The 25158-nt window shown below is 40.6% G+C and overlaps 2 protein-coding genes across 6 annotated transcripts in view; one reads left to right on the top strand and one right to left on the bottom strand.

Moving 5' to 3' along the window:
- Nucleotides 1–124: 124 nt before the first annotated feature.
- dcaf8 (DDB1 and CUL4 associated factor 8) lies at nt 125–24098 on the bottom strand. Of its 3 annotated transcripts, none has more exons than XM_061978847.1 (13): nt 23814–24098; nt 23370–23425; nt 23246–23302; nt 17078–17739; nt 10233–10373; nt 10073–10167; nt 7671–7781; nt 7459–7589; nt 7282–7389; nt 7090–7220; nt 4673–4792; nt 1601–1717; nt 125–1487 (listed from the first exon to the last, which is right to left on the bottom strand). In XM_061978847.1, the coding sequence occupies exons 2-13, from the start codon at nt 23407–23409 to the stop codon at nt 1380–1382; spliced, it is 1821 nt and encodes a 606-aa protein (XP_061834831.1). In that variant the 5' UTR covers nt 23410–23425; nt 23814–24098; the 3' UTR covers nt 125–1379. The 3 variants fall into 3 exon arrangements, with proteins under 3 accessions (XP_061834831.1, XP_072771345.1, XP_061834830.1); XM_072915244.1 differs by having other exon boundaries at nt 17078–17747; nt 23253–23302; XM_061978846.1 differs by lacking the exon at nt 23814–24098 and having other exon boundaries at nt 23370–23807.
- The window catches only part of LOC133618464 (guanine nucleotide exchange factor VAV3-like), a 150524-nt gene continuing 143103 nt past the window's right edge, over nt 17738–25158 (top strand). For all 3 annotated transcript variants that reach the window (XM_061978845.1, XM_061978843.1, XM_061978842.1), the window contains exon 1: nt 17738–17853. In XM_061978845.1, the coding sequence (XP_061834829.1) occupies nt 17802–17853 (52 nt within the window). In that variant the 5' untranslated portion in view covers nt 17738–17801. The remainder of the gene's footprint in view (nt 17854–25158) is intronic.

Raw genomic sequence — 25158 nt, 5'->3', positions numbered from 1 at the left:
TTGAATTAAAAATTCACAGGGGGTACATCACTGAAAAAAAGTTGAGAACCACTGGTATAGAGGACATAAAACATTGACACTAAAATGTTTAAAGCAATAGAATAATTGCGACCAGGACAAGAAGCAGGATCAAGAGTACTGTATTTTTTTATTGCACAAATATTTGAACATATTTTCAGCTGAACCAGTAGTTATGTTGTAATGGACTGTGTGGTGGTTGTAGGGAAAAAGATTGACCAAAACACATTAGTTTGCTTTCCACATCAACGCTTAATACTGTAATAAAACAGTCAAAGGAGGAGAAAAGGTGCGTCAAGTTTTTTCTTAAAAGTATTTTGTCTTTGTATCGAATATAAACCTCTGCGACCAATCAAACTGATTTTGACATCTTATTTTTACTTTTTAGAATCAAACAGCATCTTTTAATCCTTTTTATTTTTTTTTACAGTTTTCATATTTATATTATGTACAATTAAATTCAAACTACATAACTGGAGTTCTCGAAAAACGAGAAAAAAAAGCTTGTCTTCATCGCTCTCACACAACAAAGAACGGGCGAGCACACTTCTTCAAGCCTCGCCCCCCCCCCCCTAAACAACCACCTTTCCTCTTTTGGACTAAAGATTGGGGGTGCCAGCAAACCGCATGATCTGGTTCTAATTCTGCAGAGGAACAAAACCAACAGACAAAAAAAAAAAAAAAGCTCCACGATATGATTAAGAATGGGTTTCCTGTCCAGGATAGAGGGATGAGAAGGAAGGGCGACTGGAAGCAACAAAATAATACTCCTTCCTTCAGAGTCTCATCAAAAAGGCTCAAGTGCAACAAAAAGATGCAAAAATTAGCACCTAACCCACAAAAAAAGCAAAAAAATAAAATCACTGCACATTTGTGCTAAACTACAAGATCCCTGATTCAACGTGCGTTCAATAGTGGGGTGGGCGGGGCCAAAAAAAGGTGTGTCGTTACAAAGAAGGGGCGGGTCTACGTGCTGGTGTAGGGTACAAGAGGTCGTTTCAGGTCTAAAAGAAAAGAGGGATTTCACTATGGCGCTGCAGTCGATGTTGTCACCTTGCACCTCTCGCTGTGTCTGAAATGTGTGCGTGCCAGAAGAAAAGAAAAAAAGCCAGTGTATGATTGCTGACCACTGAGAAGCAGGTATCGCCATACTTGTTTGCTGCCTTTTTGGACGACAAATTTGGAGACTCATTCTCTTTCCCTGGGCAGCAAAAATCTGCATGTGTGTGTGTGTTAATACAAGAGCAATGAAGTATGTGTGTAGATGCATAGTCACTCTCCATTGCAAAGCATGTAATTCCATATTTCCATTTTTGGGGAGATACATGTTTTTCCACAGGACAGTGACTGTGGATTGTGGTTCAGGACGACATGCACTGTACGTGATCCGGACCCCCCTCTTCTTCGTCCGAACTGTCCGGCGAGCTCCAGGACTCGTCGGTGTCGGCGTCGGCCCCCTCGCGGCGGGTCTGGTCACAATATTAGGTACAATCAGATCCAATTCGAGAGTTGGCATAATACAACGGTTCTTATGTTTGTGTGTCGTTGGAGGTTTGATCATGTGGTTGTTTATTGTAGTTACCCTGGGGGGCCGCCTGTTCCTCATGTGCCTCATGAGGAACCACAGCAGCTGCGTGTCGTACTGATCGCCGTGCCGCACGCTGTCCTCGTCACGCTCCCGCTTGTTCTTCTTCATCACCTTCAGGTGCGTTAAAAAGAATAGAAAGACATACCGTGTTTTTCGGACTATAAGTCGCAGTTCTTTTCATAGTTTGACTTATACTCAGGAGCGACTTATGACGACTAATAGCTCGGTTGGTAGAGCGGCCGTGCCAGCAATTTGAGGGTTGCAGGTTCGATCCCCGCTTCTGCCATCCTAGTCACTGCCGTTGTGTCCTTGGGCAAGACACTTTACCCAACTGCTCCCAGTGCCACCCACACTGGTTTAAATGTAACTTAGATATTGGGTTTCACTATGTAAAGCGCTTTGAGTCACTTGAGAAAAAGCGCTATATAAAATGTAATTCACTTCACTTCACTTTTATTAGTCAACATTGAAACTTTTTCTTAATTACATTTAACCTTTAAGCTTTTTTATTTCACTTTAGTAATGTTTTTGTTTATTTTAATAGTATTTTTAGAATGTGCCGTGGGCCTTTTAAAACATTAGCTGTGGGCCGGAAATGGCCTCCGGGGCACACTTTTGACACCCCTGCTATAGATAATAAAAAATTAAATCTGATACCGTATTTTTCGGACTATAAGTCGCAGTTTTTTTCATAGTTTGGCCGGGGTGCGACTTATGTGTGAAATGATTAACACATTAGCGTAAAATATCAAATAATATTATTTATCTCATTCACGTAAGAGACTAGACGTATAAGATTTCATGGGATTTAGCGATTAGGAGTGACAGATTGTTTGGTAAACGTATAGCATGTTCTATATGTTATAGTTATTTGAATGACTCTTACCATAATATGTTACGTTAACATACCAGTTGGTTATTTATGCCTCATATAACGCACACTTATTCAGCCTGTTGTTCACTATTCTTTATTTATTTTAAATTGCTTTTCAAATGTCTATTCTTGGTGTTGGCTTTTATCAAATACATTTCCCCCAAAAATGCGACTTATACTCCAGTGCGACTTATATATGTTTTTTTCCTTCTTTATTATGCATTTTCGGCCTGTGCGACTTATACTCCGGAGCGACTTATAGTCCGAAAAATACGGTACTGTTTATCGTAGGGGTGTAACGGTGCACAAAAATTTTGGTTCGGTACGTACCTCGGTTTAGAGGTCACGGTTCGGTTCATTTTCGGTACAGTAAGAAAACAACAAAATATACATTTTTGGGTTATTTATTTACCAAATTTGCAAAATCTTCCACCAAAAATATTTTTCTTAGTGGAATATTTGATGTGAAGTAATCGGAACCTTGGATAGGTCAATAATTCATAATAACATTGTTTTGAGAAGAAAGAGGAAAAAAACAGCTTTGTTTTATTAGTCAACATTGCAACTTTTTCTAAATTACATTTAACCTTTAAGCTTTTTTATTTCACTTTAGTAATGTTTTTGTTTATTTTAATAGTATTTTTAGAATGTGCCGTGGACCTTTAAAACATTAGCTGTGGGCCGAAAATGGCCTCCGGGGCACACTTTTGACACCCCTGCTATAGATAATAAAAAATTAAATCTGATACCGTATTTTTCGGACTATAAGTCGCAGTTTTTTTCATAGTTTGGCCGGGGGTACGACTTATGTGTGAAATGATTAACACATTACCGTAAAATATCAAACAATATTATTTATCTCATTCACGTAAGAGACTAGACGTATAAGATTTCATGGGATTTAGCGATTAGGAGTGACAGATTGTTTGGTAAACGTATAGCATGTTCTATATGTTATAGTTATTTGAATGACTCTTACCATAATATGTTACGTTAACATACTAGTTGGTTATTTATGCCTCATATAACGTACACTTATTCAGCCTGTTGTTCACTATTCTTTATTTATTTTAAATTGCCTTTCAAATGTCTATTCTTGGTGTTGGCTTTTATCAAATACATTTCCCCCAAAAATGCGACTTATACTCCAGTGCGACTTATATATGTTTTTTTCCTTCTTTATTATGCATTTTCGGCCTGTGCGACTTATACTCCGGAGCGATTTATAGTCCAAAAAATACAGTACTGTTTATCGTAGAGGTGTAACGGTACACAAACATTTCGGTTCGGTACGTACCTCAGTTTAGAGGTCACGGTTCGGTTAATTTTCGGTACAGTAAGAAAACAACAAAATATACATTTTTGGGTTATTTATTTACCAAATTTGCAAAATCTTCCACCAAAAATATTTTTCTTAGTGGAATATTTGATGTGAAGTAATCGGAACCTTGGATAGGTCAATAATTCATAATAACATTGTTTTGAGAAGAAAGAGAAAAAAAACAGCTGTGTTTTATTAGTCAACATTGCAACTTTTTCTAAATTACATTTAACCTTTAAGCTTTTTTATTTCACTTTAGTAATGTTTTTGTTTATTTTAATAGTATTTTTAGAATGTGCCGTGGGCCTTTAAAACATTAGCTGTGGGCCGCAAAAGGCCTCCGGGGCACACTTTTGACACCCATGCTGTAGATAATAAAAAATTAAATCTGATAAATATATGGATAAAAAGCAAAACCTGGCGACGCATGCGTGTTTATCATAACTCTCTCTCTCTCTCTCTCTCTGTCTCTGCCCCTCCCTCACCAATGCTACTGCGTGCACAATTTATTTTGTTTTTAACCCCTTCTTAACCCTGAACGTACATTGACAATACACGCAACCCTAACTCAAAATGCCGGACATTTGAGGCATTTAAGAAACTCCGCCCTGACAGCTCCACAAAAGAGGACATGTCCGGTGAAAAGAGGACGTATGCTCAGTCTATCCTAGCCCGATAGCTGCTAGCAAGCCATGTGTTGTGCCTCGGTGTGCATTTGTTACGCTACTTAATATGTCCGTGCGGAAACTCGTTCGGTACACCTCCGAACCGAACCGAACCCCCCGTACCGAATCAATACAAATACACGTACCGTTACACCCCTAGTTTATCGTGGTTGGCTTAAAAGTGACAATTAGAAAGGGTTGCTTACCTCTTTGAGGCCCTTCAGTCCAGTGGGGGTCTCGGCGGTAGGCGCCCACAGTTTGATGTCGTGATCCAGGCCGCTGGTGGCCATTCCAGGCAGGTGGGGATGTGGCTCCAAGCAGTTCACCTATGCCACACGAGTACAACATAAGTTGCCTTTAAACCCTTGTGGAATCATTTTAGGTTCCCATTTTGTGCAGTGACGTTTAAGTGCTCTTTTAACAGTAAAACGCATCACTAGAGCCTTTTTAGTAGCAACACACATGAGAACTCAACTCTTTACTTTTGACAGAAGAGGCAATCACATGCTCGCTTTTGAAATAGTGGCTTTTCATAACATCATGGACATCCTTCTGGACATGATATGGCTTCAAACCCGTCATTGGCTAGATAATAAATGTATACGCCCACCAGTTTGCATAAAAAAGGCATGCTTTGCTACACATCTTGAAAGAGGCATATTTTTTTTCTACAAAACCAGTAAAGTTGGCACGTTGTGTAAATGGTAAATAAAAACAGAATACAATGATTTGCAAATCCTTTTCAACTTATATTCAATTGAATAGACTGCAAAGACAAGATATTTAATGTTCCAACTGAAAAACTTCATTTTTTTGGGGGGAAAATAATCATTAACTTGGAATTTAATGGCAGTAACACATTGCAAAAAAGTTGGCACAGGGGCATTTTTACCACTGTGTTACATGGCCTTTCCTTTTAACAACACTCAGTAAATGTTTGGGAACTGAGGAGACCAATTTTTGAAGCTTTTCAAGTGGAATTCTTTCCCATTCTTGCTTGATGTACAGCTTAAGTTGTTCAACAGTCTCTGTTGTGGTATTTTAGGCTTTATATTGCGCCACACATTTTCAATGGGATACAGGTCTGGACTACAGGCAGGCCAGTCTAGTACCTGCGCTTTTTTACTACAAAGCCATGCTGTTGTAACACGTGGCTGTCTTGCTGAAATAAGCAGAGGCGGCCATGACAACGTTGCTCGGATGGCAACATATGTTGCTCCAAAACCTGTATGTACCTTTCAGCAATAATGGCGCCTTCACAGATGTGTAAGTTACCCATGTCTTGGGCACTAATACACCCCCATACCATCACAGATGCTGGCTTTTCAACTTTGCGCCTATGGTTCTTTTCCTCTTTGTTCCGGAGGACACGACGTCCACAGTTTCCAAACAACAAATGTGGACTCGTCAGACCACAGAACACTTTTCCACTTTGCATCAGTCCATCTTAGATAAGCTCGGGCCCAGCGAAACTGGCGGCGTTTCTGGGTGTTGTTGATAAATGGCTTTCGCTTTCCGTAGTAGAGTTTTAACTTGCACTTACAGATGTAGCGACAAACTGTAGTTACTGACAGTGGGTTTCTGAAGTGTTCCTGAGCCCATGTGGTGATATCCTTTACACACCGATGTCGCTTTTTGATGCAGTACCGCCTGAGGTCACGGCCTTTCCGCTTACGTGCAGTGATTTCTCCAAATTCTCTGAACCCTTTGATGATATTACGGACCGTAGATGGTGAAATCCCTAAATTCCTTGCAATAGCTGGTTGAGAAATGTTGTTCTTAAACTGTTCCACAATTTGCTTACGCATTTGTTCACAAAGTGGTGACCCTCGCCCCATCCTTGTTTGTGAATGACTGAGCATTTCATGGAAGCTGCTTTTATACCCAATCATGGCACCCACCTGTTCCCAAATAGCCCGTTCACTTGTGAGATGTTCCAAATAAGTGTTTAATGAGCATTCCTCAACTTTTTCAGGTCTTTTTTGACACTAGTGCCAGCTTTTCTGAAACATGTTGCAGGCATCAAATTCCAAATGAGCTAATAATTGCAAAAAATACATTTACCAGTTCGAACATTAAGTATCTTGTCTTTGCAGTCTGTTCAATTAAATATAGGTTAAAAAGGATTTGCAAATCATTGTATTTTGTTTTTATTTACACAACGTACCAACTTCACTGGTTTTGGGTTCTACTTTTAAAGGCCTACTGAAACCCACTACCACCGACCACGCAGTCTGATAGTTTATATATCAATGATGAAATCTTAACATTGCAACACATGCCGGGTTAGCTTACTAAAGTGCAATTTTAAATTTTGCGCGAAATTTGAGGCATGTTAAAAAAAATAATGCACTTTGTGACTTCAATAATAAATATGGCAGTGCCATGTTGGCATTTTTTTTCCATAACTGGAGTTGATTTATTTTGGAAAACCTTGTTACATTGTTTAATGCATCCAGCGGGGCATCACAACAAAATTAGGCATAATAATGTGTTAATTCCACGACTGCATATATCGGTTGATATCGGAATCGGTAATTAAGAGTTGGACAATATCGGATATCTGCAAAAAAGCCATTATCGGACATCTCTAATTTTAATTATTGACACAGGTGATACTCACCACTCCCCCGATGTCCCCCTCCATGAACTGGACGATGCGAGCCGAGTGTTTGTCCCACAGGTAGATGTGTCCGCAGTCGCTCCCGCTGACCACAAACTCGCTGCTCGGCCCGTAGAAGTTGACGCCCTTCACTGCCAGAAAGACGTGAAGGAGTTACTGTCAATGGTCTAAAAGTCAACGGGCTCGTCCCACCTGTGGCGTTGTTGCGGTGTCCCTTAAATCTCCTGCAGTAGTCTGCGCCGTCGCTGTGGTTGGAGTCAAACAGGTAGATGTCCTCATCGTTGTAAGTGGTCAGCAGCTCTGCATGCAGCAGATTTGAAACATTTTCAAGCCGTCAAAACGTGCTCCCCTGTTTTGAATTGTGCGCACCTGAGCCGTCGTGACTGTACACCAGACAGGTGATGTTGGTTTTGGACTCGCTGGACACCAGATGGGAAGGGCAGAACTTTTTCAGCACGCCGTTATTGTCGTTCTCGTTGATCTTCCTCTGGTCGTAAATCCTACAGAGCCAGTAATAACACCAACATGAAGTCTCGGGCCATCATCATCATCATCATCATCATCATCTTCATCATGCGTACCTAACATACTGGTCCCTCCCGCCGACAGCAAATTGGTGCGTCTTGGCTGGGTTGACAAAGATGGTGTAGAGGCCCACCTTTTTGTCACCCTCCTTCACCACCACCAGCTTACTGCCACACAAAGCAATAAAAACACCCTGTCAGCAAAAACATATTTCTTAATAGCAGATATGGACAAAAGTATTTGGACATGAGGTCATTGGGCCTATACTAATACTGCTACCACGAATACTAGTGCTACTGTTACTGCTACTACCTTAAATGTTGCTGCTACTGCTACCACCATTACTACAATGACCATTCTCACTACTTCTACTACTATTATTACTACTACTCACTTCACCACCACCACTATTGCTACTTTCAACAGTACAACTGCAAGTACCACTATTACTCCTGCTATTGCTACTACCGCGACTGTTATTTATTTTACTATTACGACTTCTACTCTTACTACTGCTACTACAACTACTAATAATTAAATTTCCTAAACTGCTATGTTTACTACCACTACTATTAGTACTACTTAGGGATGTCCCGATCCGATATTTGGATCGGATCGGCCGCCGATATTCGCAAAAAAATGCGTATCGGCAAGGCATGGGAAAATGCCGATCCAGATCCAGTTTAAAAAAAAACTCCGGTCCGTGTTTTCCAACGCACCGATTTAAATAATACATTCCACTTTTCTGCTGTTCCCTAAGCTCCGTCCCGCATTTTCCAGCATACCTTCAGAACATCCACAGGTCTGTGGATTCTAACGCAGTTGCTTTTAGCTGCTGGCATTACACGACAGGCTCTTCTCACTCTTTCCTGTGTCTCCCTCTTACAGACAACGAGCGCACCTTCTTACACACGTCACATACTGTCACGTCATACGTCATATACGTATACGCCCTCTTCCAGCAGAGAGCGAGGTAGCAGCATGGCTAACGTTAGCTGTGATGCTAGCGCAGCCGCTAAGGTGCGCGCCTGCTCAAACGTCCTCTGCGCACGGCAAATCTATGCCACGCACAAAATCAAATAAAAAAAATAAGCGCATAACAATTTTCGACACACGGACACGACAGAGAAAACAGTTTTCGTCATCATTGTTCAAATATTGTAACGTCTGTCGAGACGCTTATCTCCATTCGGTGCCACATGTCCACACCATCAAAATGCCGAGGCAAACATTTCCACATCAACACCGTATGAAAAAAATAGTGATTTTTTTTTTGTGATTTCCCTCTCTGCATGAAAGTTTAAAAGTAGCATATATTAATGCAGTATGAAGAAGAATGTTTTAATGTAGACATGCAAGCCCTGAAAGAAAATTTTGAAAATCAAGACTACATTTCCTGCAAATGGGTGCATTTCTACCCTATATTTTAACTTTAGATTTATTCTCATATCAAACTATTTTAGTTGTCTTTTTGACACTTACATCCGGCGCCCCCCTCCACACCCTGGATTATAAATAATGTAAATAATTCAATGTGATTATCTTGTGTGATGACTGAATTATGATGATAGTATATATCTGATAGTATATATCTGTATCATGAATCAATTTAAGTGGACCCCTGGAAAAACTTATTGGGATGTTACCATTTAGTGGTCAATTGTACGGAATATGTACTTCACTGTGCAACCTACTAATAAACGTCTCCATCAATCAATCAAAACACATAGAATCATCATACTGATGTGATTATATGCATCAAGTGTTCATTCAAGGCTAAGGCAAAATATTGAGATATATATTGTGTATCGCAATATGGCCTTAAAATATCGCAATATTAAAAAAAGGCCATATCGCCCAGCCCTAGTTCAGTGATGCCATTTCTGTTTGTCATGTATAATTTTGTCTATTTTGTGTTTATCCTTGAATAAACAGGTCCGTTTCTTGTTACCAACCATTGTGTATTATTCAAACTCCCCTAATTCAGCTGGCTAGTTGTTATCAAGAGTACTAAAACCCTTTTCAACATGATTCTGACAACTAAGTAGGCTAAATAACTTTAAACTTTAATACATGCTCGGATAGGCCATTATCGGTATCGGTATCGGATCGGAAGTGCAAAAACAATATCGGTATCGGATCGGAAGTGCAAAAACCTGGATCGGGACATCCCTAGTACTAATATTTCGACTACATTAGCACTAGTACAGTGGTTCTTAACCTGGGTTCGATCGAACCCTCGGGGTTCGGTGAGTCAGCCTCAGGGGTTCGGCGGAAAGTCTTTCCACAAAGTTTCAAGCATACATGCCCCAAGTATCAACTGATGTATACAGTTTCGTCATAATCGGACATATTGCAGTAAGCCAGGTGTTTGCTCATTACACAAGACGGCAGTATCGCATTTGGCTTTGAGCTGAAATGTGTTAAATAAACAAAATGTAACAAAACTCGCGCTCACTTGGCGGGCCGGTCGAGCCTTAGGTCGATTCCAAACACCACAGCGTCTTCTCCCGCTGATAGGAAGGAGCAGGGAGAGTCAGGCTCAAGGGCCAGCTGGAATAAAACAAGAACCGGTGAGAAACAACGTCATTGTGGGTAACGGCGCGTAAAATACTCACCTTGTGCGCGGCGCCTTTGTGCTGCGCCACTCTCTTGGTGTTCTTGCAGCGCTGCGTGGCGGAGAGTTCGGCCACCCGGATCTGACCGTCTCGGGCGCACATGGCCAAAGTGGAGTCACCGCTGTGGGGCAGGAACTTAGCCTGTGGGTGCATAGTGACACACCGAAACACCTCATCAGCAATATAGTCAAAGCCACAACACTGAATAGTGGTAAGTGGATGGAATATAGTTCCTCAAGCTTGCATGTTTGCACACTCCTGTCCAGTACATTAAGACTGCTTTTATGTGTTGACATGTTCATATTGTACCACAACAATCTCTGACCTTTGAATGTGAAGCATTTAGTCCGCAGCCTCGGGCTTCCCTGCCTTTTATTTTAATGATGTTTGGGGAAATAGTTTATAATTTGTTCTAATGATCAAATATTTAAGTATTTCCTGGTATTTATTAAAGTCTTTCTATAATCAATAGGCCAAAAAATAAACAAACTAAACAACACTCACAAAATGTGGAGATTAGGGATGTCCCGATCCGATATTTGGAACGGATCGGTTGCCGATATTTGCCAATAATTGCGTATCGGCAAGGCATGGGAAAATGCCGATCCAGATCCAGTTAAAAAAAAAACTCCGGTCCGTGTTTTCCAACGCACCGATTTAAAGAATACATTCCACTTTTCTGCTGCTCCGTAATTTCCGTTCCGCATTTTCCAGCACACCTTCAACACATCCACAGGTCTGTGAATTCTCACGCAGTTGCTTTTAGCTGCTGGCATTACACGACAGGCTCTTCTCACTCTTTCCTGTGTCTCCCTCTCACAGACAGCAAGTGCACCTTCTTACACACGTCACATACTGTCACGTCATACGTCACATACGTATACGTCCTCCCCGAGCAGAGAGGTAGCAGCATGGCTAACGTTAGCTGTGATGCTAGCGCAGCCGTGCGAGCAACGCTCCCTCTAAGGTGCTTGCCTGTGCAATTGCGCACTGTTTAAGCGTCCTCTGCGCATAGCAAATCAATTCCACGCACAAAATCAAATAAAAAAATAAGCGCATAACAATTTTCGACACACGGACACGACAGAGAAAACAGTTTTCGTCATCATTGTTCAAATATTGTGACGTCTGTCGAGACGCTTATCTCCATTCGGTGCCACACGTCCACACCATCAAAATGCCGAGGCAAAAATTTCCACATCAACACCGTATGAAAAAATTAGTGATTTTTTTAGTTGTGATTTCCTTCTCTGCATGAAAGTTTAAAAGTAGCATATATTAATGCAGTATGAAGAAGAATGTTTTAATGTAGACATGCAAGCCTTGAAAGAAAATGTTGAAAATCAAGACTACATTTCCTGCAAATGGGTGCATTTCTACCCTATATTTTAACTTTAGATTTATTCTCATATCAAACTCTTTTGGCTGTCTTTTTGACACTTACATCCGGCGCCCCCCTCCACACCCTGGATTATAAATAATGTAAATAATTCAATGTGATTATCTTGTGTGATGACTGTATTATGATGATAGTATATATCTGATAGTATATATCTGTATCATGAATCAATTTAAGTGAACCCCGACTTAAACAAGTCGAAAAACTTATTGGGGTGTTACCATTTAGTGGTCAATTGTACGGAATATGTACTTCACTGTGCAACCTACTAATAAAAGTCTCAATCAATCAATCAAAACACATAGAATCATCATACTGCTGTGATTATATGCATCAAGTGTTCATTCAAGGCTAAGGCAAAATATCGAGATATATATCGTGTATCGCAATATGGCCTTAAAATATCGCAATATTAAAAAAAGGCCATATCGCCCAGCCCTAGTTCAATGATGCCATTTCTGTTTGTCATGTATAATTTTGTCTATTTTGTGTTTGTCCTTGAATAAACAGGTCAGTTTCTTGTTACCAACCATTGTGTATTATTCAAACTCCCCTAATTCAGCTGGCTAGTTGTTATCAAGAGTACTAAAACCCTTTTCAACATGATTCTGACAACTAAGTAGGCTAAATAACTTTAAACTTTAATACATGCTCGGATAGGCCAGTATCGGTATCGGTCAGTATCGGTTCGGAAATGCAAAAACAATATCGGTATCGGATCGGAAGTGCAAAAACCTGGATCGGGACATCCCGAGTGGAGATAATGTAATTTTCTTTCGACATAAGCAAACGTTTATCTGTAGCCTCAAGTTAAATCAATTGAAGTAGCCAATGACAGTCACATTTGATACTATCTCGTGTTATTTACCATTCTTATGATTTTTGTGTCGGTGGGGGCCAAGATAATGTCATAGTCTGAGTTGCATAATTGGCTATAACACATGCTCTTTTAAAAGGCTAAAAAACATACATATATTCAAAAGGCAAATCAATGTGTTATTTTGAGTCATTTTTAGGGATGCACAATATTTTTTCAAGCAATACAGATAACTTCCTGCTTCTCAAGACTGATACCGATAATTGAGTATTTAATTTTTTTTATTTTGATTTAACTGTCATTTGTGCCTACCTTTCTCTGTGGCTGGCTTGTGGCAGCTTCTTTAGCAGCAGGCGTTGTTGTAGGTTTTCAAAACACCGTAGTAGCGAACAAAGTTGATGTTCTGATGCGCAGTGGTTTACCCTCCCTGCGGATTGTTTGCAGAACATTTGGTGCAAATAGCATGTGTAAACTCCTCTAAAACTAAGGAAGTTCCAGGCGATTGACGCCATGTTTGTTTACAATTAACTCAGGAGAAGTTTATGACAGGCCAGAAGAAAAAGGCTGCTTGATTTCCCCACCCTAACCTACTTTTAGCCCAATATGGGTAATCACGCCTCATTGGAGCATTTTTTTTAAACTGGTTATCTGAGCTGTTTTTTATATAATCAGATGTATCGGTGTGATATCATAATTGCTCGATAGCATAAATACTGTTCCAATATTTATTGTGCACCCCAAGTTATTGTTATCAAAATGTAATAATACATTTTATTTATAGAGCATTTTCAAACAACTGAAACACACTTTACCGGGTGAAAAATAAACAAATACGTGTACAGAATAGCAAATATGTCAGTAGAAAATAAAAACCAAAAAGCTAAGGAAACAGAAAAACAATATTTTAATCTTTTTCTTGTTACATTATAAATAACTAGAGATTAGAGATGTCCGATAATGGCTTTTTTGCCGATATTCAGATATTGTCCAACTCTTAATTACCAATTCCGATATCAACCGATATATATATAGTCGTGGAATTAACACATTATTATGCCTAATTTTGTTGTGATGCATTAAACAATGTAACAAGGTTTTCCAAAATAAATCAACTCAAGTTATGGAAAAAAATGACAACATGGCACTGCCGTATTTATTATTGAAGTCACAAAGTGCATTATTTTTTTTAACATGCCTCAAAACAGCAGCTTGGAATTTGGGACATGCTCTCCCTGAGAAAGCATGAGGAGGTTGAGGTGGGGCGAGGTTCAGGTGGGGGGTGGTATATTGTAGCATACCGGAAGAGTTAGTGCTGCCAGGGGTTCTGGGTATTTGTTCTGTTGTGTTACGGTGTGGATGTTCTCCCGAAATGTGTTTGTCATTTTTGTTTGGTGTGGGTTCACAGTGTGGCGCATATTTGTTAACAGTGTTAAAGTTGTTTATACGGCCACCCTCAGAGTGACCTGTATGGCTGTTGACCAAGTATGCTTTGCATTCACTTGTGTGTGTGAAAAGCCGTAGATATTATGTGATTGGGCCGGCACGCAAAGGCAGTGCCTTTAAGGTTTATTGGCGCTCTGTACTTCTCCCTACGTCCGTGTACACAGCGGCGTTTTAAAAAGTCATACATTTTACTTTTTGAAACCGATACCGATAATTTCCGATATTACATTTTAAAGCATTTATCAGCCGATAGTATCGGCCATCTCCATAAATAACCATAAAAAACCATGCTGTGTTCTGCAAGAGGCTCACAGGCCATATTTTGGACACCTCTTGTGTAATGGGAAATTTAACAATAAAAACGAGAAAAGCACTCAGAGCACAGACTTCCGCAAAGCCTTAAAAAGTGGCCACTGGTTTGTTATCCCATTCCCGACGTTCCCTGAAAGGTAGATGGAAGTTTGCCAATAACTTTTCAAGTTATCTATGGCGGAATGAAAAACACTTGCGTTAAGCCTCTTGTCAGTTTATGCTATCTTTGTCTCTGTGGGTGGAGGCGGGGGTTGCTTGCATACACACAAAGAAGTTGAGGCTTTTCATGTAACAGTAAGGTAACGTATTAAAAATGATCCGCATCAACTATTTTGATATTAGACAAAACAACAGCAACAATTCTTAATTTTCTGGCAGAGGGAACAATTAATTGATTAATAATGGCCCAAAAGTATTTGTGGCAGGCCGCCACAAATGGGAGTCACAGAGGATGTTACATAAGTGAGTTTTTCAAGATTACAACTTCTTCAAGTGGAAAAATATAAATTCATGTTTGTATTAGTTAAGGGTGTAACGTACACACAAATTTTGGTTCGGTACGTACCTCGGTTTAGAGGTCACAGTTCGGTTCATTTTCGGTACAGTAAGAAAACTAAATTTTAATTTTTGGGTTATTTATTTACCAAATTTGTAAACAATGGCTTTATCCTTTTAACATTGGGAACACTATAATAATTCTGCCCACGTTAATCAACATTAAACTGCCTCAGGTTGTTGCTCAGATTAAATAAAATGACAAAACTTTTCTTCTACATATAAAAAGTGCAACATTAAAGTATCAAGTCAACTCATCATGCTTAATTTATTTCAGCATTTGGGAAGCCTGTAGTTGATTTATTATGTAAATGTTATATTTTTATCAACATGTGATAGCAGGGACCCTGCCATTCAAAATTAGGCTGCTGCATTACTAATGATTAATGTAACTATAGCTGAAAAAAATGATACAATAGCAATAGGAGAGACTATTCATCCCTGAACACCATGGAGTTCATGTAGGCTTAATGATGCAGTTACATTATTATATCAACTATCAGAGACAGAAACTCTTCATTTAACATACCGGTAATGTCCTTTTTTGCTGCTTCGACACAGCTCAATCAACACAGAAAAAGGTAAAGTGAAATAACAGACAGACAGGGCTTTGCTGTCCGTAACACACACAAAATGAGCTAACGTTACGCTAAAAGCGAATTAGCCTTCACCTCAAGCCAGGACTGCGAGCGAGCTGAGCTGCCTTTTATATTTCTAGAAGGTCAACGGGCTCATTTGATGTTACTAGTAGTTGACTGGGAGTGTTCATTATAATTTGGGGAGAGTCCGCTGCCTGATGCTTACCTGCTAAACCAGGGGTCGGCAACCTTTACCAGTCAAAGAGCCATTTTGACCAGTTTCACAAATTATAGAAGACAATGGGATCCGCAAATTTTTTTTGAAATTTTAAATGAAATAACACTGCATACAAAACATGCTTTGTGATATGTATAACCAGTGGTCTCCGTCACGCTGCCCACACCTTTATGTGGAATTTGAAAGCTGGTGCGGCACGCAGGTTTTGAATGAATGGCGCTTGTCAGCGTCATGCGTGCCGTGATGGTACAGCATATAGCACTCACTGCAGTCAGCGAACCTGATCAGCCACACGTTGTACGCGGCTTCCGCTTGCCCACGTAGGTGACAGCAAGGCATACTTAGTCAACAACCACACAAGTCACACTGACGGCGGCGGTATTAAAAAAAAAAAAACTTTAACACTCTTACTAATAATGCGCCACACTGTGAACCCACACCAAACAAGAATGACAAACAAATTTCGGGAGAACATCTGCACCGTAACACAACATAAACACAACAGGACAAATACCCAGAACCCCATGCAGCCCTAACTCTTCCGGGATACATTATACAGACCCGCTACCAAACCCCGCCCACCTCAACCGACGCACAGAGAGGGGGGTGGGGGGGGGGTTTGGTGGTAGCAGGGGTGTATAATGGAGCCCGGAAGAGTCAGGGCTGCATGGGATTCTGGGTGTTTGTTCTGTTGTGTTTATGTTGTGTTAAGGTGCAGATGTTCTCCCGAAATGTGTTTGTCATTCTTGTTTGGTTTTGGTTCAAAGTGTGGCGCATTATTAGTAAGTGTGTTAAAGTTGTTTTATATGACCACCGTCAGTGTAACCTGTGTGGCTGTTGACCAAGTATGCCTTGCTGTCACATACGTGTGCTGACACGCTGTTAATACAAATTGTAGAGGGCGCTAAATGTTGTACCATCATAGCACACCCTTATTATAGCCATAAGGGTGTAAATCGGTGAATATTAATCCCGGGAGTTTTCTGCGAGAGGCACTGAAATCCGGAAATCTCATGGGACAATTGGGGGGTTCAGCAAGTAAGCTGCTGAGCCGCATCAGAGTGATCAAAGAGCCGCATGCGGCCCCGGAGCCGCGGGTTGCCGACCCCTGTGCTAAACGCTAAGCATTGACTACATGCGCTCTGAATACGCACTGCTGATTGGCTGTTACCGCTCTGTTTGTAACCAATCAGATGGTTGTGTGGGTGGGACAATGCTGGGTGCTGTGTAGAGGACTGACAGAGAGAGGCAGAAGGAAGCGGAGGCGGCTACTTAATATGTTTGTGTGGAAACTCGTTCGGTACACCTCCGAACCGAACCCAATCCCCCGTACCGAAACGGTTCAATACAAATACACGTACCGTTACACCCCTAGTATTTCAAAAGGAAAACGTTCTGATTATGATGGATTTATTTTAATTGCGGCAGCTTTAAATATTGGCTTTGTTTATTGTAGTAAGAGACATTGACTGCAGAGAACCCGTTCTCCACGCCATCTCTCACCTGAAAGACGTTGCTCTTGTGTCCGCTGTCGAACTCCAGCTCGGCGCGCCTGATGGCCCAGTCCCAGATGACCACCCTGAGGTCATCGCTGCCGGACGCGAGGCGCGTGCCCGACAGGTTGAAGTGCAGCGTGTTGACGCACCCCGAGTGCCTCTCCAGCCGGCCCTGCAGCTCCAGCCTCTGCACCAAGCCGCGGGCACCGCACACCCGCCTCACGAACTGCTGCGCCTCCCGGCCGATCTCCCTGGAGCGCAGCGACGGGATGGCGCGCCACACGGGCCCGCGTAGGTCTCGCAGCTCGGCGCCCAGCCACGCCTCTATCGCCTCGTTGTCATCCTCCTCCTCCTCGTCGTCTTCTTCTTCGTCTTTATGCTCATCTTCTTCGTCCTCATCCGAGCTGGAGGAGTTGTTGTTGTTGTTGTTGCTTCCGCTACAAGGTCTGTTCCTCTTCCGGGCGGCCCGTCTCCCGCCTTCCTTGTCCTTCGACCCGTCTCGTCCGTCTCCTTCGCTCTCTCGCTGGCCGTCCTCAGTCAGCGAGTAGAGACCGCTGCCGTCCATGCTGTCTGTGTCTTCTTCATCGTCCTCCACCTCGGTGTCTTGGTTTGCCTTCAGCTCACTTTTCCCCGGCACTTTCTTCTTGTCTCCCGATGCTTCTCCTGTGTCTTTTTTTTTTTAGGGTACACCAAGAATACGACAGTAAGGTGTTAATGCTGCATCTAAGAAAATGGATTTAAGAGTTCCGATGTGTGACTTCCCAGTGACAAACATGCACTACAGTGAGTCTTAACTTTGTTCTTTAATCAATGTTGTAGTGAACAGCCACACAGACACATGTGAACCACTTCCCTGCATAACAGTAACCTCGACTTCCTGTTCTATGGTTATCACCACACTTCTACTTAGTTTTTTTTTTGTCCTGTCCAGCTACTGAGGCAAATCATATAGTTGATGTAGATGCCCATATCGGCTGTACAAATGCACTTTACAAAAGAGAGGTGTGGGATAATTCTCTTGATGCCTTATTTGTATTTGACTTTATTAAGTGGATTTATATTATTATTTGGTGCAGCCGGGCCGGAGCAGGAGTAGATAGAAAGAGGAAAAAAGGAAAACAGAGGGGGAAATTGTGGGGATAAGACAGAGAGACAACAGCAAACTCAACAATAACAACAACATCAGCAAATAGGATATGTACAAGAAAATAAGATAAGGGATAAGACAGAGAGACAAAAACAACAGCCAATAACAATAACAATAGAACAACATCAGCAAATAGGATATGTATAAATATGATGGTAAAAGTGACAGCAAAGCATCAGTTAGTGAAATAAATAAATACAGAAATGACAATGAGCATTATTACACTACACATGGAGCAATACAAATACCAATAGAAATAGCACTATTGATAATGAATAATAACAATAATTACCTCTATTATCAACAATACAATTGTTCAATATAGAGATGTCCGATATCGGACTGCCGATATTATCGGCCGATAAATGCTTTAAAATGTAAGATCGGAAATTATCGGTATCGGTTTCAAAATTTTCGGTATCGGTATCAAAAAGTCAAATTCATGACTTTTTAAATCGCCACTGTACACGGACGTAGGGAGAAGTACAAAGCGCCAATAAACCTTAAAGGCACTGCCTTTGCGTGCCGGCCCAGTCACATAATATCTACGGCTTTTCACACACACAAGCGAATGCAAGGCATACTTGGTCAACAGCCATACAGGTCACACTGAGGGGGGGGCCGTATAAACAACTTTAACACCGTTACAAATATGCGCCACACTGTGAACCCACACCAAACAAGAATGACAAAGACATTTCGGGAGAACATCCGCACCGTAACACAACAGAAAAAATACCCAGAACCCCTTGCAGCACTAACTCTTCCCGGACGCTACAATATACACCCCCCGCTACCAAACCCCCCCAACCTCAACCTCCTCATGCTCTCTCAAGGAGAGCATGTCCCAAATTCCAAGCTGCTGTTTTGAGGCATGTTAAAAAAAAACAATGCACTTTGTGACTTCAATAATAAATATGGCAGTACCATGTTGGCATTTTTTTCCATAACTTGAGTTGATTTATTTTGGAAAACCTTGTTACATTGTGTAATGCATCCAGTGGGGCATCACAACAAAATTAGGAATAATAATGTGTTAATTCCACGACTGTATATATCGGTATCGGTTGATATCGGTATCGGTAATTAAGAGTTGGGGAATATCGGATATCGGCAAAAAAGCCATTATCGGACATCTCTAGTTCAAATGCAACAATACATATACGTAATGATAACTTGAAATTCAAAAGAAAGCAGACAAATGGAGAGGAAGAAAGAGAAGCCAACTATATTAACCTTGTAGATTGTTATAGTAACAATAGGTTAAGCTTTGTCAGTGTGCCATGTGTTACCCAGTTTCCCCTAGGGCAACAACGTTAATATGTTTGATGAAACGTGATCATATGCATGCGTGTCTTCCACCGTATTTTTCGGACTATAAGTCGCAGGGGGTGCGACTTATACTCAGGAGCGACTTGTGTGAAATTATTAACACATTACCGTAAAATATCAAATAATATTATTTATCTCACTCACGTAAGAGACTAGACGTATAAGATTTCATGGGATTTAGCGATTAGGAGTGACAGATTGTTTGGTAAACGTATAGCATGTTCTATATGTTATAGTTATTTGAATGACTCTTACCATAATATGTTACGTTAACATACCAGTTGGTTATTTATGCCTCATATAACATACACTTATTCAGCCTGTTGTTCACTATTCTTGATTTATTTTAAATTGCCTTTTAAATGTCTATTCTTGGTGTTGGCTTTTATCAAATACATTCCCCCCAAAAATGCGACTTATACCCCAGTGCGACTTATATATGTTTTTTTTCTTCTTTATTATGCATTTTCGGCCAGTGCGACTTATACTCCGGAGCGACTTATACTCCGAAAAATACGGTACTTAAAATGACGAGTCCTTCGGCCACAAAAAGTATGTGATATTTTGTGTTACTTTAACCTACAATTTGAAAACATATCCTTTAACCTTGCCGCTTTACCATGTTTCCTACCTTACTTGTTGCAAATTCTATCACCAATGCCTAGAGATAATACGCGAAACCGATTTTCCCGGTTGTTCGATAAGAAAAGAACCGAGTCTTTGGACTCTAATCCCTTTTTGAGAACCAGTACCCGTTATCGAGACCACTATAGTAAAGAAAAAGAGTTGGTTCTTTATTCGAATCCCTGTGAACAAATCCCGTCCCGACCAGAAATGCCCCGTGGGACATCACAAGAAATGACGTCACGTAGCTCAGTCATTAGGCGCAGATAGGGAAAGCAGGAAAAACAATGGACCGGAAAAAGCGCTCCAAGGTGTAAGAAAGTTCAAAACAAAAGGTATTATCCAATGAATAACTTCACTGAGAGATATGAGCAGGGTACAAACACATGACGAACACTTTTACGACTAACCGGAAACATAGCAACCAGGCTAGCAACGCACTTCCTTTACGGCAGCTGTCGCAACGTTCTTAAAGCAACCGCAGCACATACATATAACATATCTCCCTTTTTTAACTTTAGTTTTTCTTTCCTTGTAAACAAAACAAAATCACACTGTATATGTGTTGTCTGTCTAATTATAAATGATGCAGACGAGGCGTGCTGGCTGAGTTCTTGACCTTTACTTTCACAGCGTGCTCATAACCTCATTCTTAGCTGCCGGGTGGCGACATGCAACAACACTTTTCGGGGCTACCGCGCATGCTCGTCACTCCCGTTGCATGCTGGGTAGTGTAGTTGTTATATTCCCTAGCTCATAACATCACATCTTTCCCCCTATGAAGAAATAATGTTAACTCAATAAAGTGTATTTCTTTTTTTAGCTGTAACTTTTCATTTTTTTAACATTGTAACCACATTTGCAAACAACTTTTCTCTTCATAGAATTTTCTTTCGATAAAGAAATAAAGTGCAAAAATGTCAAAGCATCATAACAAACAGTTATGTCAAACAGCAGCAGAAGTGCACTTTTTGGAGAGCTGTATTATTTTCAGTTTTGTGCCCAAGGGACTGATTTTATTTAACACTATATTATTATTTATACACCTATAGTGATCACAGAGACAGGTTGTTTTTGTGTTACTGTATATATATTTGTTTTTCTGAAAAATCCCACTTAATATACTTTGGGTAACAGTCAATATGTATTTATTTTATTTTTTTAGGGGGGTAACAGTCAGGGATGTCCCGATCCGATATTTGGATCGGATCGGCTGCCGATATTTGCTAAAAATTGCGTATCGGCAAGGCATGGGAAAATGCCGATCCAGATCCAGTTTAAAAAAAAAAACTCCGGTCCGTGTTTTCCAACACACCGATTTAAATAATACATTTCACTTTTCTGCTGCTCCGTAATTTCCGTTCCGCATTTTCCAGCACACCTTCAACACATCCACATGTCTGTGAATTCTCACGCAGTTGCTTTTAGCTGCTGGCATTACACGACAGGCTCTTCTCACTCTTTCCTGTGTCTCCCTCTCACAGACAGCAAGTGCACCTTCTTACACACGTCACATACTGTCACGACATACGTCACATACGTATACGTCCTTCCCGAGCAGAGAGGTAGCAGCATGGTTAACGTTAGCTGTGATGCTAGCGCAGCCGTGTGAGCAACGCTCCCTCTAAGGTGCTCGCCTGTGCAATTGCGCACTGTTTAAGCGTCCTCTGCGCATAGCAAATCTATGCCACGCACAAAATCAAATAAAAAAATAAGCGCATAACAATTTTCGACACACGGACACGACAGAGAAAACAGTTTTCGTCATCATTGTTCAAATATTGTGACGTCTGTCGAGACGCTTATCTCCATTCGGTGCCACACGTCCACACCATCAAAATGCAGAGGCAAAAATTTCCACATCAACACCGTATGAAGAAATTAGTGATTTTTTTAGTTGTGATTTCCTTCTCTGCATGAAAGTTTAAAAGTAGCATATATTATTGCAGTATGAAGAAGAATGTTTTAATGTAGACATGCAAGCTTTGAAAGAAAATTTTGAAAATCAAGACTACATTTCCTGCAAATGGGTGCATTTCTACCCTATATTTTAACTTTAGATTTATTCTCATATCAAACTCTTTTGGCTGTCTTTTTGACACTTACATCTGGCGCCCCCCTCCACACCCTGGATTATAAATAATGTAAATAATTCAATGTGATTATCTTGTGTGATGACTGTATTATGATGATAGTATATATCTGATAGTATATATCTGTATCATGAATCAATTTAAGTGGACCCCGACTTAAACAAGTTGAAAAACTTATTGGGGTGTTACCATTTAGTGGTCAATTGTACGGAATATGTACTTCACTGTGCAACCTACTAATAAAAGTCTCATCAATCAATCAAAACACATAGAATCATCATACTGATGTGATTATATGCATCAAGTGTTCATTCAAGGCTAAGGCAAAATATCGAGATATATATCGTGTATCGCAATATGGCCTTAAAATATCGCAATATTAAAAAAAAGGCCATATCGCCCAGCCCTAGTTCAGTGATGCCATTTCTGTTTGTCATGTATAATTTTGTCTATTTTGTGTTTATCCTTGAATAAACAGGTCAGTTTCTTGTTACCAACCATTGTGTATTATTCAAACTCCCCTAATTCAGCTGGCTAGTTGTTATCAAGAGTACTAAAACCATTTTCAACATGATTCTGACAACTAAGTAGGCTAAATAACTTTAAACTTTAATACATGCTCGGATAGGCCAGCATCGGTCAGTATCGGTATCGGATCGGAAATGCAAAAACAATATCGGTATCGGATCGTAAGTGCAAAAACCTGGATCGGGACATCCCTAGTAACAGTCAATATTTATTTATTTATTTATTACATTTTATTTTTTTCTTATATAATAAAAGTGAGCTTTTGTTAAACCAAATATTGTGTGTTTTTTTCCTATTTCAAACCCTATCTGGACTCGATAAGAGAATCGATAAGGAATCGGTTCGATAAGAGCATTCGATAATGGGCTCGAACTCGATCATTTCTTATCAAACATCATCCCTACCAATGCCCAACACCTGTAAAAAGATGGTAAACTCATTTCCACGGTACCTTTTTTGCTTTTGCAAGCGCCCTCTTCCTGTTGGTCTTCCTCCTCTCCAGAAGCCCCTAGGAGAAGAAAAAAAACACACCTATCAGAATGAAGACCCCCCAAAAGTAACCCGATTGCCTTTACCGTTGAGCGATCTGGCTTTGCCATCGGTTTCCGCCATCATGGAGTCTCTGGTGAGTCTGTCACACACACACAAAAGGTGATTTATATACATTTGCACAAACTGAAACTGAAAGTGGTCAACTCTAAAAGTTAACATTGTTTCGTTGTGCATTTAAGACTAAGCATGCACTGCCTGTTAGGTTAGCTAGCCAGCATGCAGAATACACCTAGAGACGCTTTGTGACGGCATACTTAAAACAACTCGGTTACAAAAACTGACGTGCAGGCCTGACGAAATGGCCCACTTTTGTTTTGGTGAGAGTCGTGCACTTGTCTACCTTCTCAGCCCCCCCACAAAGCCGAGTAACAGCACAATGGTGTGACACTGATATGATAATACCGTGACAAGATAGCATGTGCATGGTTAACAAATATCAACAGCTGTCACTCGTTGTTGTAAAACACCTGTTTGGTAGCTCCGCTGCAGGCTAGCGCGGCTAACAAGCTAGCTCGCCTCGCAGGCCCGACGCTCCGCACTTCTTTTAGCTGAGTCCTAATCTTTTTTCCCTTTTTTTTTTTTGCGGCTTTGCTTTCGTCACCGCTTGCTAAAGCAAACGCCTCTCTAGCGGGCAGGCTGTGACAAAAAGAGACGAAGACGCCACATTGTTGACGGCGAGCATAAGAAGAAGAAACAAGGTTGCTCGTTCTGTTTATGTTTTGACCCAACTGAGCTGCTGCTTCCTTTTTTGGTCACGTTTCCGGTGACGTAGGGACGCGAGTTTTTTTTTTTTGTTGTTTTTTGTTTTTTTTTAACCCGGAAGTAGCAGCACAGAATACACTAAGATACTTCACTGTCTTTGTTTAGTCTTTATTCCATACACAACCTACCGTTACACCGATCACATTGTCACAATTTAATGAGATTGTTTATAAACTGAACTATTAATTGCGCCTTTGACAGTTGAGCTCCTGTTTTGTGTGCCGTAAGCTTTTGGTGACGTCATAGTGTTGCTCTCAACTCCAAAAGTAGTAGCATGGGGAGAAACTAGTAACTTAATTTTTTTTCTTTTGTTCCTCTTTTTTCCCTCAATTATTGATTAAAATACAAAGAGTTACAAATATTGAACAAAATTAAGGTTTTCCTGCGTGACTGTTCATTTTTGTGCGCGCGTGTGTGTGTGTGTGTGTGTGGGGAGACTGCCGTTGACGTCATTAGTTGTGCTCAATCCCGGAAGTGGTACAATAAAGTAAAAATAACAGCCCTTTTCTTGCTGTATTTTGTTTTCTTCCATATATTTCGCATTTTGAAATACATTCACCGCCCACAACTTTAGATACAATACCATGACATTGATTGATTGAAACTTTTATTAGTAGATTGCACAGTACAGTACATATTCCGTACAATTGACCACTAAATGGTAACACTCGAATACGTTTTTCAACTTGTTTAAGTCCACGTTAATCAATTCATGGTACAAATATATACTATCAGCATATACTTTTGATTGATTGATTGAGACTTTTATTAGTAGGTTGCACAGTGAAGTACATATTCCGTACAATTGACCACTAAATGGTAACACCCCAATAAGTTTTTCAACTTGTTTAAGTCGGGGTCCACTTAAATTGATTCATGATACAGATATATACTATCAGATATATACTATCATCATAATACAGTCATCACACAAGATAATCATCAGGGTGTATACATTGAATTATTTACATTATTTACAATTCGGGGTGTGGAGGAGGGGGGGGGGGGGGGGTTAGGTTTGGTTGTTATCATCAGTCATCAACAATTGAG

The sequence above is a fragment of the Nerophis lumbriciformis genome, linkage group LG19 (genome assembly GCF_033978685.3).
Source record: "Nerophis lumbriciformis linkage group LG19, RoL_Nlum_v2.1, whole genome shotgun sequence".
NCBI classification, from domain to species: domain Eukaryota; kingdom Metazoa; phylum Chordata; class Actinopteri; order Syngnathiformes; family Syngnathidae; genus Nerophis; species Nerophis lumbriciformis.
This window is presented reverse-complemented; position numbering and strand designations above follow the sequence as displayed.